Source organism: Hemicordylus capensis, chromosome 5, assembly GCF_027244095.1.
Source record: "Hemicordylus capensis ecotype Gifberg chromosome 5, rHemCap1.1.pri, whole genome shotgun sequence".
NCBI lineage: Eukaryota > Metazoa > Chordata > Lepidosauria > Squamata > Cordylidae > Hemicordylus > Hemicordylus capensis.
The window spans coordinates 188447592-188466381 of NC_069661.1; the positions used below are offsets into that span (position 1 = coordinate 188447592).

At 44.1% G+C, this 18790-nt stretch overlaps 1 protein-coding gene across 8 annotated transcripts in view; it reads right to left on the reverse strand.

The window, feature by feature from the left end:
* The window catches only part of CPM (carboxypeptidase M), a 78226-nt gene that overhangs the window by 35278 nt on the left and 24158 nt on the right, over nt 1-18790 (reverse strand). For all 8 annotated transcript variants that reach the window (XR_008308583.1, XR_008308584.1, XM_053256019.1 and 5 more), the window contains one exon: nt 2158-2255. Coding sequence is in view for 6 of the 8 variants with exons in the window: in XM_053256019.1 (XP_053111994.1) it covers nt 2158-2255 (98 nt within the window). In the remaining 2 variants the exon portion in view is untranslated. The remainder of the gene's footprint in view (nt 1-2157; nt 2256-18790) is intronic.

Consider the following 18790-nt stretch of genomic DNA (forward strand, 5'->3'; position numbering starts at 1 on the left):
AGAGCAAAGCTGGAACTTGTCAAATCTATTCATGAAATGCAGATGTCTGTGTACCCCTGGCAACAGGAAATCTTACACACAAAAACATTGTTCCAGGTGGTTATACATCAGCATGATATTTTATCCTTAGCTTCTTATAAATATCCTCTATTAAAGGCTTCCAGGAATCTGTGTGTATCTCATTATCTTAAATGTGTTGCCTGAATACTTTGCTAATATTCTGTTGCTGCCTGTGTGAAGTCAGCAGAAACCATTTATATTTACCCTTGGAATATTACCTATGTGGATTCTATAGTGTTTTTCAGTGGTTAGTCAATGCTCTTTATAAGCAAAAATAAGCTTTGGTAGCCTTAGAACAGTCACTGGCTGACACCCTGCTGACTAACGAAGCACTCATGTAAGCAAGGTGTGCAGACACACAGCATCATACCACACAGATGTCCTTCTGCACTCACGCTATTGTGCAAGAGATTTAAGAAATTGGAGTGCTCCCCACACTTCAGAATCACATAGTAAGAAGATCGGGAACACATTGCAAAGGGTCAGCAATGCATTTTCAACCTTACAAAGTGCTTCTTGCACAACGGCACATGCGCAGGAGAATGGGAAGGTAGGGCAAAGGTGCTGCTGTGTGCCTGCACACCCTACTTGCTCGCACACTTCGTCAGTCAGGAGGTCAGCCCCTGTATATACACAACACAAATAGCATAAAGGATCTGAAATAGGGAATGCAAAACACAATCTGGCAGATCCAATAAAGATAACAAAAATGAACAAGAAATGAATATACCAATATAAATTATGTTGAAACTAGTGAAATCATTTGAACATGATAATTTAAATAAATCATGTGATGAAGAATACTAACAGAATGTAAAATGCACAAAACAACAATGAATTAAACAGGAGAACTATATAGTCCATAATAAATGTAAACACCAAATGTACGGACAGATCTGGGTATAAGGACAACAGAACCCCAGTGATGTTTCGAACTCCTTTCTCTTCAAAACAGCGTCATTACTGGGGTGCTGTTGTTCATATATTCTCCTATAAATGTACATAAGATCTTCACTGGAACTTCAAGACTTCAGTGTTGTACAATCTTCTTCATAGGAGCCATTGGTTCCTCCTATGATGCGACACACATTCAGAGTCTTCAGCAACCTAACTCCTCAAAGGTTTCTGTGATACTGTTAGTATTCTTCCTCACATGATTTATTTATATTATAATGTTCAAATTATTTCACTAGTTTCAACATAGTTTATGTTTATATTCATTTCTTGTTCCTCATTTTTGTAAGGTTTATTGGATCTGCCAGATTGTGTTTTGTAGCCCCTGTATATATGCAGTGAATACAAACAATTATAATACAAGGAATATAAGTCTGCATTTTCCCAGCAACACTAAATAACATGCTTGATAGGAGTATCGACAGTTAGCTTGGATACCTGTTGATATTACATCTTCCCCTATATGCATTTCTTGTCCCCCTACTACCAAGATAACCAGCCTTGGGACTCTGGCTAGGACAATTATTACCTTCTAAGCCTTTGCAATTAATTCTCATGATTGAGATAAGGCATGGAGTATGCCTGAATATAACTTTTTCTACAGTTCATCCCCAACAAAGTACAGGCTTTAGGGAATTCTTCAGGAATATGGTATATATTATTTTCTCCATTACTGTGTTCTTAAGTTGAAATAAATAAAAATATTTCAAAATAAAGTCTAATACACCGTGTTAACAGGAATGGTTTTAAAAGCTGGTTTATCTAAATGTTAAATGTGAGATGTTGTTTGAACATAACTTAGGCTACAATCCTGTACGTACCTACCTCAGAGTAAATCCCACAGAATGCAGTGGGACTTGCTTCCAAGTAAGCATGCATAGGATTGCATCGCTTAAGCATTCCGCACACATTTCTCCTTCATGGCACGTCTATCCTTCTGTATTACCTCCTTACTAGGCAAAAATTAAGCCCTTTTAGAGGGAAGTGTACTGCTAATTCACCTCTAGAAGTTTGACAGGACTTAATTCTCCCTCCCTTTTTCCATTACAAGACATCCCATTTGTACATGAGCTAGGCCGCTTCCAAGATACCTAGTAAACATTGCTGTAAAGGAAACTGCAACAATTGAAGTGGTAGACGTACCTCATCCCCATGTATATTAGCAACATACTTGAACTCTGGTATGCCAATCTTATGTTGGGTTGGAAACCTTCCCAGAGCAAGAACCCACAGGTCTCTACCTTTAAGTAGAAAAGAAATTTATATATAGATATAAACTGGTGAAATTATACAAAATAAAACAATAAGGGTTTGGAACAAATTCTGTAGCACTCTTCAGACATAACGAAAGATGCTGAACCTGTGTACAGCATCCAAAACAGGGCTGGAAGTCCCACCCCAGCCCTGTCTCTCTCACCACCACAGTCGACAGATACAGTCGCTCATGGATACAGTGACATTCATCCGAAGAGGCAAACACTTCATCAATGATGGCGGGCACTTCTGTGATCAGTCGGCTGTAGGGGTGAGTGGGGCTGGGGCAAGACTTCTGGCCTTGCTTTGGATGCTTTATATGGGTATAGCATCTTTAGTTATAAATGTCTGAAAAGGGCTTATGTCTTCTTCGACTTGATTGTGCAAGCAAGTTTCTTTCATTAAATCTCTTATAATAATAGATATCAGATCAACTGTTTCCTTTTATTCATATGAAGTCAATCTGCTATACAATTACACACATGAAAGCCCCTTTGGTAGCCTCCTGAGCAGTCCTCACACAACATAAGCACAAGTCCATTTTCCTTGGAGCCCCCTAAAAACCATTCTTAAGTCTTGAGGAACCCTCAGCAGTCCTCAGTCAGATGTGGCATGGATGGTTGTATGGAACAGGGGTTCTCAACGTTGGGTCCCCAGATGTTATTGGACTTCAACTCCCATAATCCCCAGCCCCAGTGGCCTTTGGTTGGGGATTATGGGAGTTGAAGTCCAACAATATCTGGGGACCCAACATTGAGAACCTCTGGTATGGAAGATGCCTCTGCCCAGTTTCAGGGAATTGTCCCTTCACCTGCAGCCAGCCATCCCACATAGTTGGTGAGGGTCCCTTGAGCCTCAGGAACTGCTTTGGAGAGGTGGCTGCAGGGAGGAGGAGGAGGTGGCAGGGGAAAATTTGCACAACCCAGTAGCATTTAATGTTGAAAATGTTGTTGGACTACTGCACAACCCAGTGGCATTTGTGTGCACAAAAGAGCAACAACCCAAACATACTTTTTTTAAAAGTTTAAGGCAAAAATAACAGGTGATAGTATTTTTAAAAGAACACTTTAGAAAAGTTTACCCACTTAAAGCAAAGGCCAGTCCTACTAAGATTTTTATTTAATAGACTGAGGCAGGCAGGGGGTGAGGAAATCAACATGAGATCTGCTGCAAAAGGAACAGTGTAAAAAGAACAAGAAAAACCAAAGGAGCAGCAGAGTACTATACAAGGCACAAGCATCAAATATCTTAACAAACAAAACATGGAATGAATTGTTGGTGAGATACATGGAGACACTGGGCATAATTATAAAAGGCCGGTTGGGATAAATATTGAATTCATTAGATCAGCTGCACTGAAAAAAAAAAAGACTCTCAAATGATTTATTCTAAGTCAGAGCCAGCCCAAGACATTTTGGTGAGTGAGATGGAAAATCCAAGCAGCATTCCTCCCACTAATTGATTAATATGAGGCAGAATCGATTGGGCAAACTTTGCTAAAGGAGAATTACCCAGGGGAAATCTTGTTAAAATGAATAGTTCACCAATCAGTACACTGCGACTTGAGGAAGAGAACCTCCCACTGGCTTTTGTCCCAGTCTCAGTCTGCCACCATTAACAGCATCCAAAACCCACTAGCCAAGGCAGCCCTTCATCTTGTGGAGTTTTCAGATAGCTCTCAGATAGTGTTGATTTTGCAACCTGAGCTAATTCACTATGAACTAGCAAATGGATACTCCAGTGTGAATACTCCAGCATCACTCATGAAAATATGTTCAAAGGTAGCTCTTTTCAACATATTTTAACTCACTGAAACAAAGGATACTTCAAAAGAACAGATTCACTATGAAAAACGAACAATTGCCCAGAAAAGGCACCCTAGTAGAATTCCTGGAAGCCAACAGCCAAGACAAGTTCTCTCCTAAAGTTATGAACAGATGCACCAAGGAGATGCATGTTTAAAGTTTCTAATTAACTATGAGCAACATTAGTGTCTTGATACTATGAGTTGATATATATGCACAGCAATTCACAGGATCAGGTAAGCAGGTCCTACTTCAACTGTTGTTCTCTGTGTATGAGCAATGAGAGGCTAACTTAGCCTCACAGCTGCATCAGCACTTCCCCTCTCAGGGGTGGAAATGGAGCAGAACTGGTAACATCCCTTGTGGCTGACCTTAAGGTTATTCTCAGGAGCAGCCTAACCCAAGCTAGGACAGCCCAGCCTGGTTAGGCTGCTCATGTGAACTACCAGGATCGCTCCCGATCCCCACCCTGCCTAACCCAACTTTTAACCAGCCTTTAGCCAGGGTTAAAGGTGCAGGTATGCCCTTAACCTCAGCATTAGTCATGGCAAGAGCACCCAGCTGAGGGAGGATCCCTCTGCACCATGTTGATGGCATGGTGCATTATGGGATGCCGGAGGACTTCCTTCTCCAGCTCCCTGCTCTGCTGATCACCGTGCCGCACCTCGTGTGCTGCAATGAGAGGCAGAGTTCTGAGAGAATGGGTGATCATGTACAGGGAGGCAAGTAGGAGCCTGCTTCCCCGCCAGTCCCCTCTGACCCCAGGTAAGTTGGTCATGTGTACAACCTCCTTCTGAGCTGCTCCTGATGCAGGTATGAAGGAGCCTTTGGAGGGGCAGGCAAAAAAGAATTTAAAACCCACACTTAATTTAACATCCAGACAGCTTAGGTTACAGCAGGAGCTGCCAACCTTTTAAATGTTACAGTTATACAAATATGACATAGATAGATAGATATAGATATACCGCTTTTCAACAAAAGTTCCCAAAGTGGTTTACAGAGATGAAAGTGTCTCTTTGCTCAGGCTACTCCAGTCACTGGCTTATGTTCAGACTATGGTAATCATGAGTACTCTCAATGAAATAGGACAAGAAAACTTGTCCCATTAATTTCAATGGGAGTACTGAGTACTAATTTTCTGAAGCCTGTCAGTCAGATTGGGGGGCGGGGTACACTGAGCTTCAGCATGTAGCCAGTCAATCAGCAGCAGAGGAAAAGGGTCTTCACCCTCCTCCCTCCCCTTCTGCAGCTGAGGATACATTGGCTTCAAACCTGCGATATGCAGATGAGGAATAAATACTGTGGCTGCAGCATGGAGAGAGAGGAGGCTTCTGAGTACCCCATGGGAGGCCTTCGATTACTCCGAGGGGTACTAGTATCCCCTGTTGGGAACCTCTGGGTTACAACACGAGAACGTGGTCTTGTGATTTACACAGGAAAATGTGACATCTGTCTGTTTCCTAGAGTATCAAGTAGCTGTATTTATTTTGTTCTGGTGTAGGGACAGAATTAAAATTAGAATTATCCTCTCTTCTTCCTTTTCCCACCACAACTTGTTCCAATGTGTATAGTACTATCAAGGAAAGAAAACCACGTATCAATCAGTGGTTCACCCCACCGAGTTAGTGAGCCTTGGCCCGGAGATGGTTCCTTTCATACTGGGGCGATAGATTTTTAAATTAGTGAAGTTTACCTTTCTATGCAGTGAGAGAACATGATCACAGCACCCTCACCCTGTTTGCAGTAGGACTGACTTTCAGCACAAAACTAGGAGCCGGGTCTCACGATCAGTGAGACCCGGTTTGTGAAGCTCAGCGGGGAGAGCGGGCTAAGCTCGCTCTCCCCACACCCGATCAGGGCAGGAGCCCTGGGCAGCCGGATCAGTCGCCCACACTATTGCAGGCTCTGTGACAGAGCCACGGGGGCTGGGGAGTTCGGGGGCCGCGCGGCCCCTGGAAGCTCCAGTATGCCCTGCGTGAGTGTGCAGGGCATACTGGAGAGACCCCCGGAGCCAGCTTTTCACCTCCCCTCAGGGGGTCTACTCGTGAGTAGCCGTTGTGCGGAGCTGCACCGCAGCTACTCACAATCGGGAGCCCGGGTTAGCAGAGTGCTCGGTCCACTAACCCGGGCTTAGGGGAGGGCTACAAAAGCGGGTGATCCGCTTTGACTCAACCAGGCTCAGCTGCAAGCCTGGTGAGTCTCACAATCGGTGGAAAGCGGGCTAAGCACCCTTAGCCTGTTTCCCACTGATCGTCAGAATAGCTCCTAGGTTTATGATATCAGGAGAATGTAAGGTTCAGAAGTGACTACTTAATGGAGTCCTTGGCTGGAGACGGACAAGAAAGAGATGAGAGAAGCACAACTCGCATACTTCTATTTCTTTTGTCCCATTGTCTTCCCCAATCAAACAAGTTCTGTACATTATTGAAACACAACAAAAACCTGCAAAAATTGTGAACAGAAGGAAAAACTACACAGTACCCTTGCAAAGGAGTAACAAAATCAAAGAATGGATGAGAGAAGAGGGCAATGCCACTTGCTTTGCCTCTGAAAGTCCCCACAGCTGCTTTTATCTCTGCCAATATTCCAGATCTGTGTTTACAAATAGATCTGTTTATCTTGCAAATAGATCTGAACACTGCTTCAGGCAAAATAGCTGGCAGAAAAAGCACTTCCTTCCTTTCACTTCTTCTTCAAACCAAAGCACCTCTCCCTACAAATGTTTTGCAAATAAAGAATCATTGAGGCTGTTCTCACGATCGACCAAAAGCGGGCTAATCGAGCGCTCCGTTAACCTCATCTTTTTGATCATGTGTCGCCGAAGCGCATGATGACACACAAATAGACCCCCGACCGGGAGGCTGCAAGCAGGGCTCCCGGGCTTGGGAGTCTCTCCAGGCTGCAAGCAGGGCTCCCGGGCTTGGGAGTCTCTCCAGGCTGCAAGCAGGGCTCCCGGGCTTGGGAGTCTCTCCAGGCTGCAAGCAGGGCTCCCGGGCTTGGGAGTCTCTCCAGGCTGCAAGCAGGGCTCCCGGGCTTGGGAGTCTCTCCAGGCTGCAAGCAGGGCTCCCGGGCTTGGGAGTCTCTCCAGGATGCCCCGCACATTCACGCGGGGCATCCTGGAACTTCTGGGGCCCTGAGCAGTTGCAATTTACATTTAAAAAATCAAGAATGCAGGACCCAGTCATGCAATAAACATGTAACTTGGTTTGGCCCTCATATGATTTATCTTTCTGAAAATTCTCTCTATCCTCAGCATTCCTAAAACTCTCACTTTAGCTCTCAGCTTCCGGTTTGAAATTAAACTTAGTTACTGAGGGGAAAACCAAAACCATTTTAAACTAAAGTGTTAAAGTAAAACATTTAACTAAATAATTGTGTTTTGTCAGTCACTTATTTATATTTAGATTTTTGTAATTGCACCCTGCTAGGATCCAGAGTCTAACTGAATGCCACATTGTTTAGTTGTTTTCCAGATTACTCACATGCACACAGCCTAGCTGTTGATGTAAGAAGTTCACATAGGTTAGAAGGCACCAGTAACCTGAAACATGATGTTCTTTCAGACACCATCAGAACAAACTTTGCTTTCAGTTCTGGTGAAACGAAAGCACTGAAACAGCAAAATAATCGTTTAGTGGGAAGTTCTATTTAGAACTGAAATAAGTATAAACTGTTAAACAATTGTTGCAGAGAGAATGTTTCACTGGTGTGTTTGATAGATGCAATCTTCTTCCTAATCTAAGCTCCTATTAATCCAACCAATCTAGACGATTCACCTATGGTCTGATTGGGCCTCCATCTTTTATTTGCCCCATGAGAAAAGCCTCCATTGATGCCAGTAGAAGCTTCCCCCTGCCAGGGGAAATAGCAGTCATAGGGGAAGGGCTGATCCAGATTGGGAGTGTAGTGAAGGAAAGGGTTAAAGCCCACCCGCCTCCACGCCTCACCATGACACGGTCCTTATGTAGATCAGGCCCCTGCATGTACTCTTCAGAAAAATTAAGCATACAGGCCACAGTCATGCAAATACGCATACTGACCAGTTTGGCCCCCCGAATACAGGAACTTGTTGTGCCAAGGAAAAAGAGACAGAGAGATGACCATAGGAGTAGGGTGGGAATGTTTCAGTGACTGAAAGTACCACAACACACACTCACAAACACAAACAAAAACTCTTAAAATCAGATACTGATAAACTACTAGTAATGTTGATCAATACTACAAGTCATATATTTCAAAACCAGAATTTTGCCGATATATCCATTATCATCTGAAACTTGCCTTAGGCTGCATTTTCACAATTACAGTGATCCTGGTTAAAGAATCAACCAGAATTGTTGAGCCTCGTGAAACTGGTTGTGAGAACACACACTTTTTGGACACTTTTTGGGCAATTCTGGTCAAAGCGCTGTGGTTAAACTGCATTTGACCAAGAGAGATAACCAGGATCAAACAATGATTGACGCTCTTCTCATGATCCATGAGGAGAGCTTCTGTCGGGTCTGCAGGGAGAGTGGGCTTAGCCCACTTTCCCCTCAGACGATGTCATGGCTCAGACTTCTGACTCAGAAGAGTCAGAGCAGGAACGGGAGGATTCGCCTGCTAGTGAGGACTCAGAGGCACAGCAACAGGATTTGTCAGGGAGACCAGACTCTGGAGCTGAGGATTCGCAACAGCTACCAGACATGATTTCTGATGAGAAGGAGGCTGGGGTTTCACCTGTCTTGAGAAGACGGCTCAAGAGGGAGGCTCAGTGGAAGTCGAGCAGGAGATCACAAGAGAGGAAGCCGAAGTGCTGACTCAGGGAAGCCTGATTAGCTCCTGGTTCTCTTGAGCCATATTTATTTAGCAGTCTCTCAATTGCTCAGATGCTGTTTGCAACTTTCGCGGGCCGCAGACAGTGTCCTATTTGAATTCCAAAATTTTGTCCGAGTTCCACTTTGCCTTGTTTATGCTTACCTGCTTTGTTCCGTTAATTCCTTGCTTCTGGTGTCCTTCGCCATTTTCATTCCTTGCTCTGTGTTTTCTTTTCACTTATTACTCAGTTATTGTTAGAGCGGGGTACCTAGTTCAGTTCAGGAGACTTAATGAGTACCCAGAATGTTGGGGGCAATATGCTAGATCACTGTAAACCACTTAGAGAGCTCCGGCTATAAAGTGGTATATAAATGTAAGTGCTAAGTGCTAATTCATTTACTGTTTTTCTTTGTGAGCCTTTTATTTTTCCTTTGTGCAGTTTCACTGCCGCTTTCTGTTAACTCACCGGGGAGTGCTGAAGGGGGTTGTAAATCATGTTGGGTTAGCCGAGCTAACAGATTTACAACAGACGATCAAAGTGCAGTTCTGGGTCAGTCGGAGCCGGCAGGGGCTGCGGGGATCAGGGGCTGCACGGCCCCAAGAAATCCCAGGATGCCCTGTGCAAGCGCCGGTTGGGGGTCTACATGTGTGTCACATGAGCAAAAAACCCCAAGGTTAACGGAATGCTCACTCTGTTAACCTCATTTAAAGGGAGGAGGAATTAAGCGGGCTAGCCGTCTTGGGAGCACCAGGCTCGCCTGCGAGCCTGGTGGTTCCCATGATCACTGAGAGTTCCCTTAGCCCTCTTCCCAGTGATCGTGGGAATAGCCTCATTATCTATCCTGGTGGTTAAAGGCAGTTTGATCACAGCAGTTTGATCAGGATTGCCCAGGAAATATATGTTCTCACAACCAACTCCACTGGGCTCAGCAATCCAGGTTAATTCTTTAACCAGGATGATCATGATTGTGAAAATGCAGCCTTAGTTCTCCTTTATTTATGATCTAATAGGGTTAAGAAACTTCATACAGAAACAGGCACAAAGGCTCTCCATAGGAGCAGTGTGGAGAGCCTAAGAAGGTTCTTCAGAGAAAGCAGGCTTGACTTGCTCTCTCCACAGACGAGCAGGCAGCTTGCCCTGGGTGGCTGGATCGGCCGCTCACACAATTACCAGCTTCATCACGGAGCAGATTGGGGAGGTGGGGATCCCATCATGCCCTGCATGAGTGTGTGGGGCATTCTAGAGAGCCCCCCCACCCAACACCAGGAGACTTGTTGTAGCCTCCTGGTCGGGGGGCTACTTGTGAATCACCGCGCCATGGCAACACACGATTAAACAAACAGGGTTAGCGGAATGTGCACTCCACTAACCTTGCAGGAGGGGCAATTAAGCAGGCTTGCCGCCGGGAGCCACAAAGCTCCTGGCAGTTCACACGCACGGTGGAAACCAGGCTGGGCTCCCTTAGCCTGGTTTCCACCATGTGTGAGAATAGCCTCACAAGCTGTCACAGTCATAGGAAAAGAACAAAAGGGACGAACTGAAGTACAAAAGAAGAAACTACAGAAATCATGGTGTCATGGGGACACCAAAGAAATAGCTTGCCATCCTATCAAGGCAATATTATTTGTTGAAGCATCTGATTACACAACCAGTTCCACATCTAGCGAGGGTTACACAAACAGAAGTCTGCATCTGTGCATGTATGGCCATAGTTGGATTGTGATAACTGCGTATTATATTAGATAAGGAGTTTCCAGCCTTGGGATCCTCAGATGTTGTTGGACTTTAACTCCCATTCATCCCAAATTTTTGTAAGTCAAGCATTTCCAACCTGTGGTACTCCAGGTGTTGTTGAACTACAACTCTTGTCATCCCCAGCTACAATTCACTCATTGTGGCTGGGGATGATGGGATTTGTAGTTCAACAACATCTGGAGTACCACAGGTTGGGATCCCCTGTCATAAGTGATGCTACAAACCATATTTTGGGTTTCCCCACATTTGCAATTTGAACAAAAGAGCTAAGCTGATCAGAACTTGTATAAGATTTTAAAATGGTTCCCTTCCAGACTCTGTTATCTGCAAGTCTGAAGTGATGCACCAGAGCTCAAAAGGCATTCGTTATATTATTTGTTCATCTTGTCTATGTCATGAGCCACATGGCAAGATGAGGTACTATTGACAAAACATAAGGGAAAGGTTAAAAGTGCCATCAAGTCGATTTCGACTCCTGGGGCCCACAGAGCCCTGTGGTTTTCTTTTGGTAGAATACAAGAGAGGTTTACCATTGCCTCCTCCCGTGCAGTATAAGATGATGCCTTTCAGCACCTTCCTAAATTGCAGTAGAAGATAAATACTATGGAGCATCATCTAATGTGTTCCCTATAACAAAACAGTTTACAAATTAAATGTCTCTTATTATGAAATTTGTAAATATGTATCCCCACCAACAACATTTAAGGCGGCTAAAACAAAGCACACTTACACCAAGACTGAAAGTTTGTTCACATACTGCAGAGTAGGAGGGAAAAGTTAAGAGCCATTTTCACATCTACTTCCTTTGCTGCTGTTGCAATGTGTACATCAGAGATCCTAGAGCTCCAGAAATGCCTTCATCATCAATTTGCATGTTGCAGAAGCAGCAGCTCAAGTAGAAGCATTCATGCCTCTGTTTTCATTGCTTTTCTGCAACACATGGACAGCTCTCAGAGTGGAAGAACAAACAGCCAGTTGTAAAAGGAAAGAATGAAATATTGTTCTAGATTTGGGTTGTGGGGTGTTGGTTTTTTTTTTTACTTTAGCCACTGGAAACTAAATATAGGCCTGAGATGGAGGTAGCAAAAGTGTGTTGTGAGCTGTGCAACTAATCCCCAGATCATTTACAATTAGGTTACAGTTGTTCAGAAATAAAAAAATTGAATTTAAAATTAACACTTACTTCCTCTGACTTATGCACAAGTCTTCGGCCAAGGCAGAATTTTGCTCAAACAGTCAACGCACAATCAGCTCTTTATTCTATCTGCTCATTTTCCAAGTATGAAGGGAACAGAGTTTCAAATATCTTGCAAATAAAGGTGAGGACTTTTAAGCCAATTACTCTTGTACCTTTGCAAACAGCAGTCATTATATGTACTGTATAGCACAGATATTCCATCCCAGATGTAACTGTTGCTTGGGAATTTATTGTATGGACTCTAATCTGAGATTTTGCACCTCCATAGGTAGGATCAGTTTTTTATAAAACTGGTCCAATTTCAGGTGTTTTAAAATTAGCAATGTAAGGATGTTTGTAGTATATGGCTGATATCCTAACAAAGTACTTACATAATTAACAATGTTGTGCTAGCACAAGAAGATCATATAGTTGTACTTAAAAAATGGAGATTTACAAAATTGCACCATAGTTCTCTTGCAAACGATTTCCCTTTAAAGCAAATGAGGTATTTTGCAAGCAATTGAGCAACACAAATCTGGAATACAAGCTCCAGGCTTAGCACAAGTAGCTAGCGCAACAGTTTTATGCTAGCACAACATCCTTCTGCATGTGCTTTATTAGTCAGGATGTCAGCCTATGCTAGTAACTCTTATTCGGCCAGGGATTTAAAATTTTACAGTGCAATTTGGAAAGAGGAAAGTCTTGCATGTTTGTGGCTTGGGTGGAAGAGACTGAGTTTTACAGCATCCAGACACAACACCCCTGACCAACAATTAGGGGATCTGTACTCCTGTATTCTACCAAAGAAAACCACAGGGCTCTGTGGGTGGCAGGAGTCGAAATCAATTTGACGGCACACTTTACTTTACTTTACAGACACCTTTTACTAGTGAGAACAGCCTTTTCCTACATGTACTTCAACTGTTCAGAGGCAAAGGGAAGGGAGAGCTATGCTGTGTGAGGAAAGCCCATTTTACCCTTTTTGGTTGTTTTGTGTTGTATTCTATCTAGTAGTCTTTTATGTTTTGTGATTTTAGAAGTTTGTCCCAGTGGGGATGCTGTGGAGAGTGGAGTCAGAAAGAAAAGGGAGGGAAAGAGGAGGAAGATTAAAATGGAGTTGTCTCTGGATAAAGTCTTAGTTAAACCAAGTTAAGATGGCTTTGTGTTTATGAGGGAAGCAGCTATAAAAGAGTTTGTTTTTAAAATGTGTGTACTCCAGGCCTGGAGAACACATTGAAGATGATCCTGCAAAGAAAGAAAAAAGTTATTAAAAAGAAGAGCTTAACTAATGTCAAGGCATTGCCATAAAGAGGAATGAATAATATAGAGCCGGGTCTCATGATCAGTGAGACCCAGTTTCTGCAGCAGAGTGGGGAGAGTGGGAGCCCTGGGTGGCCAGATCGGCCGCCCACATGATTGCCGGCTCCGTGACGGAGCCGGTGGGGGCTGGGAAGCTCGGGGGCCACACAGCCCTTGGAAGCTCCAGTATGCCCTGTGCGAGCACGCAGGGCATACTGGGGAGACCCCCGGAGCCGGGAGGCGGCTTTTCACCTCCCCTCCAGGGGTCTACTTGTGAGTAGCCGCGGCGTGGAGCCGCACCACAGCTACTCATGATCGGGAAGCCCGGGTTTGCGGAGCGCTCGCTCCGCAAACCCGGGCTTAGGAGAGGGCTACAAAAGTGAGCTAACCACTTGTAAGCCACTGGGTGAGAATAGCCCCATAGTCTTGTAATTCCCATCCTCTTTTTAAAGTTGAAGGAGCACATGCTGCAACAGGGAATCTCTCACTCTTTACAACGAGAAACTTTTAAAAACCAGGAAAACTTTGGAAAGGGAAGGGGGTTGAGCTAGGTGGCAGGAATGATGAGCAGAAGTTGCACAAGAGAACTACCTCACTGTCGCCTAGAGTATTGATAGCCACAGCAGGAAGGAGGAGAAGCAGGTTTTGCCAACCACCACCTCTACTTGTTCTTTAAGTACTGGCCAAACTAGTTTTCCTAGCAGCAGAGACATCCGCTGAAGAGGAGAAGCCCCTGCAATTAGCAGAGCCTTCAGCTCCTGAAAACACTAAGAATGCAGGCTATTCCAATAGTGTAACAACTCAGGACTTAACATTTCAGACACAACCTTACTGACAAAAAGGAAAAACCTGTTCAGTAGTAGCTGTCTGGGTTTGAGGTCATTTACACAATCAACAACTGTTTTACCTGGGTTTGGGAGCTGTGTGTGCTCCCAATTTCCAGTTGTGTGGAAGCAAGGTAAGAGGAAAACCTGGGTGGAAGTAAGCAAGGTAGGAGGAAAAGCTACCCATGTTTCCCTCCTACAGGTGAAACTCGGAAAATTAGAATATCGTGCAAAAGTCCATTAATTTCAGTAATGCAAATTAAAAGGTGAAACTGATATATGAGACAGACGCATTACATGCAAAGCGAGATAAGTCAAGCCTTAATTTGTTATAATTGTGATGATCATGGCGTACAGCTCATGAAAACCCCAAATCCACAATCCCAGAAATTTAGAATATTACATGGAACCAAGAAGACAAGGATTGTAGAATAGAACAATATGAAAAGTATAAGCATGCATATGTATTCAGTACTTGGTTTGGGCCCCTTTTGCAGCAATTACTGCCTCAATGTGGCGTGGCATGGATGCTATCAGCCTGTGGCACTGATGAGGTGTTATGGAAGACCAGGATGCTTCATTAGCGGCCTTCAGCTCTTCTGCATTGTTTGGTCTCATGTCTCTCATCCTTCTCTTGGCAATGCCCCATAGATTCTCTATGGGGTCAGGTCAGGCGAGTTTGCTGGCCAGTCAAGCACAGTACACTGTATACTTTTCAGAGGTCCGATATTGTTCTATTCTACAATCCTTGTCTTCTTGGTTCCATGTAATATTCTAATTTTCTGGGATTGTGGATTTGGGGTTTTCATGAGCTGTACGCCATGATCATCACAATTATAACAAATTAAGGCTTGACTTATCTCGCTTTGCATGTAATGCGTCTGTCTCATATATCAGTTTCACCTTTTAATTTGCATTACTGAAATTAATGGACTTTTGCACGATATTCTAATTTTCCGAGTTTCACCTGTACATTGCTTCCACACAACCGGAAATTGGGAGCAAATGCAGCTCCCAAAACTGGATAGAACACAGTTTTTGATTGTGTGAATGACCTCTTTAAGTGCTTCCTTCGTGCCTAGTCAGAAGTATTTGAGGAGTGGGCTTCCAATTAACCTTCAGCCTCAAAATGTCCAATTTACAGATGAACCTTATGCTAGTTGGCAGCATTTGATGATTGCCAGCTAATTCCCCCCAGACCCTACACCCCACAATGTGACAAAGTTTTTTTACTGCTGTATTTTGTTTGATTTATTCCAATATAGCCAAGCAGCCATATATAGAACAGGCAGCTGCCAAGGGTCCTCAGAAGGGCTCCCCAAAGCCACCTCTGTGTAGGGCAGTCCTTAGGGAGCCTTAGTGGGGTGCTTGGCCTGGAGCAAATTGACCAGTGCAGGGCCCCCTTTCAGTTAATTTTAATGGGGGTTAAAAGAGCGGGATTCGGGGCTTGCCCTACCCTAAGAACAGCCATGCCTCTGTGTCTACAGCCTTCATACATTAGTGACAAAGCAACACTCTTGGCACTGCTGCTTCACTGTCACCTCTCTTCCATCCCATCCTATCTACCAGTCCTATCTAATATCTACCACAAACCTCCACAGGGCCAGCCCTAGAATGAATAGCACCCTGGGCAAGGAGTGCCTTTAGCAATCCACCGCTTGTGGTTAGGTTATCAGTGCTGGCAAGTGGTGTGGCTTGTGCACGATCGCAAAACCTAGTAATGTAATAGGCCCTACTGTAGTTAATACCCAAACATCCTAATTTTGAACAAAAGGTTAAAAGCGCTGCTTAACTCAGTGAGCTCTTCCTAGCTCAGCACACTCAACAAACAGCGAACCACCAAGGTCAGCTTGGTGCCCCTTTCTGCAGAGCTGACTGTCCCTAGGGGTGTGTGGAGCTGGGGCGAATCAGTATGTACAGGGCCTCCTTAATATTTCATATGATTACAGAATCATATTGACTGATGACATACTGTGTAAATAGTATGAGTGAGTGAGTGAGGTTTTTGGGCATTTCCAACCAGCTTGGACATATAGTGCATTTGTCAGGAAAAATGAAAGCACAGCACATGCCCCGTACTTCAGTTCTCTCAGACCTTGTGGATTGCAAACCAACAGCATTTACAAATATATATTGTAATTGTTTGTTTATTCCGGAGGTTTTTGTAATTTTCTGCCATGAAACAAGCCACTTATTGGACTTTTTGGAGTTTTTTTTTAAAAAAAGAATTTTTAAAAAAAAAATTAAGTTAAAAACCAACTATTTGTCCAATCCACTTCAAATTAAAGATACATAGCCCTCTCACCCTGTCCTACATCTGTGACCGATATGAAAGTCCTGTAGCAAGTGATTCCATAAATATCCAGGGGGTGGTAACCCAAAAAGGGAAATCCCCTGCCTTCCATTGCTAGCTCTGAAGACACAGAGGAAGGCACAGGCTCAGCACAGAGCTGCAGGGCAGGGCAGCACTGTGGTGGGCAGCCAGCGCCGGCCACTCTGCCTCCTCCTTCCCTTCCCTGCTGCCTTCAGGCAGCCCGCCGCACTGGAAAGCTTCAGGGAGGCCTCTGGAAGTCCCGCCCACCCACCAAAGCTGAGAGGCAGCGGTGGAGAGGGAGGAAAACAGGGAGCTGTAGCAGAGTGCACTGTGCAGTGAGCCTTTCAACAGCAGGCAAGCCTGCCTGGCGCTTACAAAATGTTGGCACAGTGTTCCCTCTAACAGGGATTACCAGTTGTGGACTACAACTCCCATAATCCCCAAGCAAAAACCATTACAGCTGGGGATTCTGGGAGTTGTTGTCAACAGCACCTGGGAATCCCTGTTAGAGGGAACACTGGTTGGCTGGGGTGGGTAGGAGAAGATAAATTCCTGGAAGAGAGAGCAGGGCAGGCTGCTCAGCCAGTGTGCCCAGTGTGGGGGCTGTCCCAGCATGGGGTCCAGGGTGATTGCCCTGCTCGCCCCACCCTAAGGACAGCCCTGCCTTTCAGGCAGTAGCAGCTGGTGCGGGCGGCTGCGAGAGGCATCTTTAAGTGTAAATTAATAGGTCTGCCTATTAATCTGCCACCGCCACGCCTGAATGCTGCTTCAAGCAGCAGCGCACCACCCAGCACCCCCTGTGGTGGGGGATAGCCTCCACCACTCACCTGGCTGCTGGCAGGAGATCAGCTCTGCAGAGGCCAGGTGAGTGGTGGAGGTGATCCCCCTCCAAAGGGGGTACTGGGTGGCACACTGCTGCTTGAAGCAGCATTCAGGTGTGGCAGTAGCGGAGGTAAGCACCTATTGATTTACACTTAAAGATGCCTCTTGCCGCCGCCACCCCCGCCCCAGCAGCACCTGCACCTACCACTAGTGCCCTGGGTGACTCCCCAGTTCGCCCACCTCTATGGTTGGGCTTGCCTCCAGATCGGAGGGAGTCCATGGAAGGCAATTTGCTGAGGGGCTCCTGAAACCGGGAGCTGGTCCTGCCATCACTCTGTGGCAGTATAACAATGGTAACTCTCACAAGGAGACGGAAGGATAGCGAGTAAATATCACCTTGCAATAATGTTTTACTCTCAACACTGGCCGTATAAAAATTTCTTTATGACTCATTGGGCATTTATTAAGATGTAAACATTGATAATGGTGGTTACTATTCTATGTATCTATTTCACTTGCTATCTCCTGACACATGCACACTTGTGAACATATAGTTGATTTATATTATTCAAGCTATGTACATATATTTATATTTATGTTTGTATATTTAGTATTTTGGAATTTCTTACATGCTATTGTTTATTTTTTCCATTCATAGTGTTGTGATTATTTTACAATGTAGATTTTGATTTATGTATTATAATGTTTTCAGTTTATACATTATGTTTTTGGCATCTTCAGGGGAAGCAATTTTCTTCATGATGGTTTATTTAGGCATTCTCTCTAGAGAGTCCTATAAAGAGGTTCAATAAGATATATATAGTCTATTGTATTTTTCAGACTTTAATATATTAGTCTGACACGGGGGATTTCTTTGTCTTTGGTCATATAAAAACTCTGCCAACACTCCAGTGCATGAAGTCAATCAAGTCAAATTTATCTCAGTCTACTGACCATAAACAATGCACAAAATAGAAGTAAATCTCATCAGATTCCCCTAATGCTCAGAGACAGATTATATATATTTTGGAGGCATAGGTGGCTGCACAGGGAAGGAGCGGGGGCATGCACAATGTAAAACACTTTTCCATCAAGGCAATGTTAGTCTGGATGTTAGCCACTGAAAGGAAACATGTTTAGGTTAGTTCTTCATAATTATATGTCATGACTGGGAAGAACACATTGAGGTGTAGTTTCCCAAACATTTCCTTTCGGGGTAAAGAAAGCACAAGGAGGATATAATAGGAACTCTTGAAATGTTTTCAAGCATGCCTACTTACCAGCGCACTCTACATCATTAAAGAAACAGCAGTAATAAAATGCAGTCATCATAAATCATGCAATGCTGCAGTAACAAAGAGAAACTACAGACACATCCTATGGTGAAACAGTTAATCCAGCAGCCAGACAACACCCTGCACTTAGCAGAGACCAGCATTCATCAAAAGTTATTTGGGTCAGATTATAATTGTGGTTTAAACTTTTGCAAGGGGTTAAAGTAGCCTACAGAACTGCAAAGAGATATACTGTATAGGCACTGGAAAGCTATAGGTTTTAACCTCAAAGTACTAAATTAATCTAAGTAAAACCCCAAATACATTCAACTTCTGAGAACATGTCTAGACTAGGATAACAGGACTATGTTAAAAAGATTACATAGTTTGTGTAAATCAGCCTAGGCCTTATTATGGGGTTCATCCCTTTCTGTTAATAATTGAGCATGGA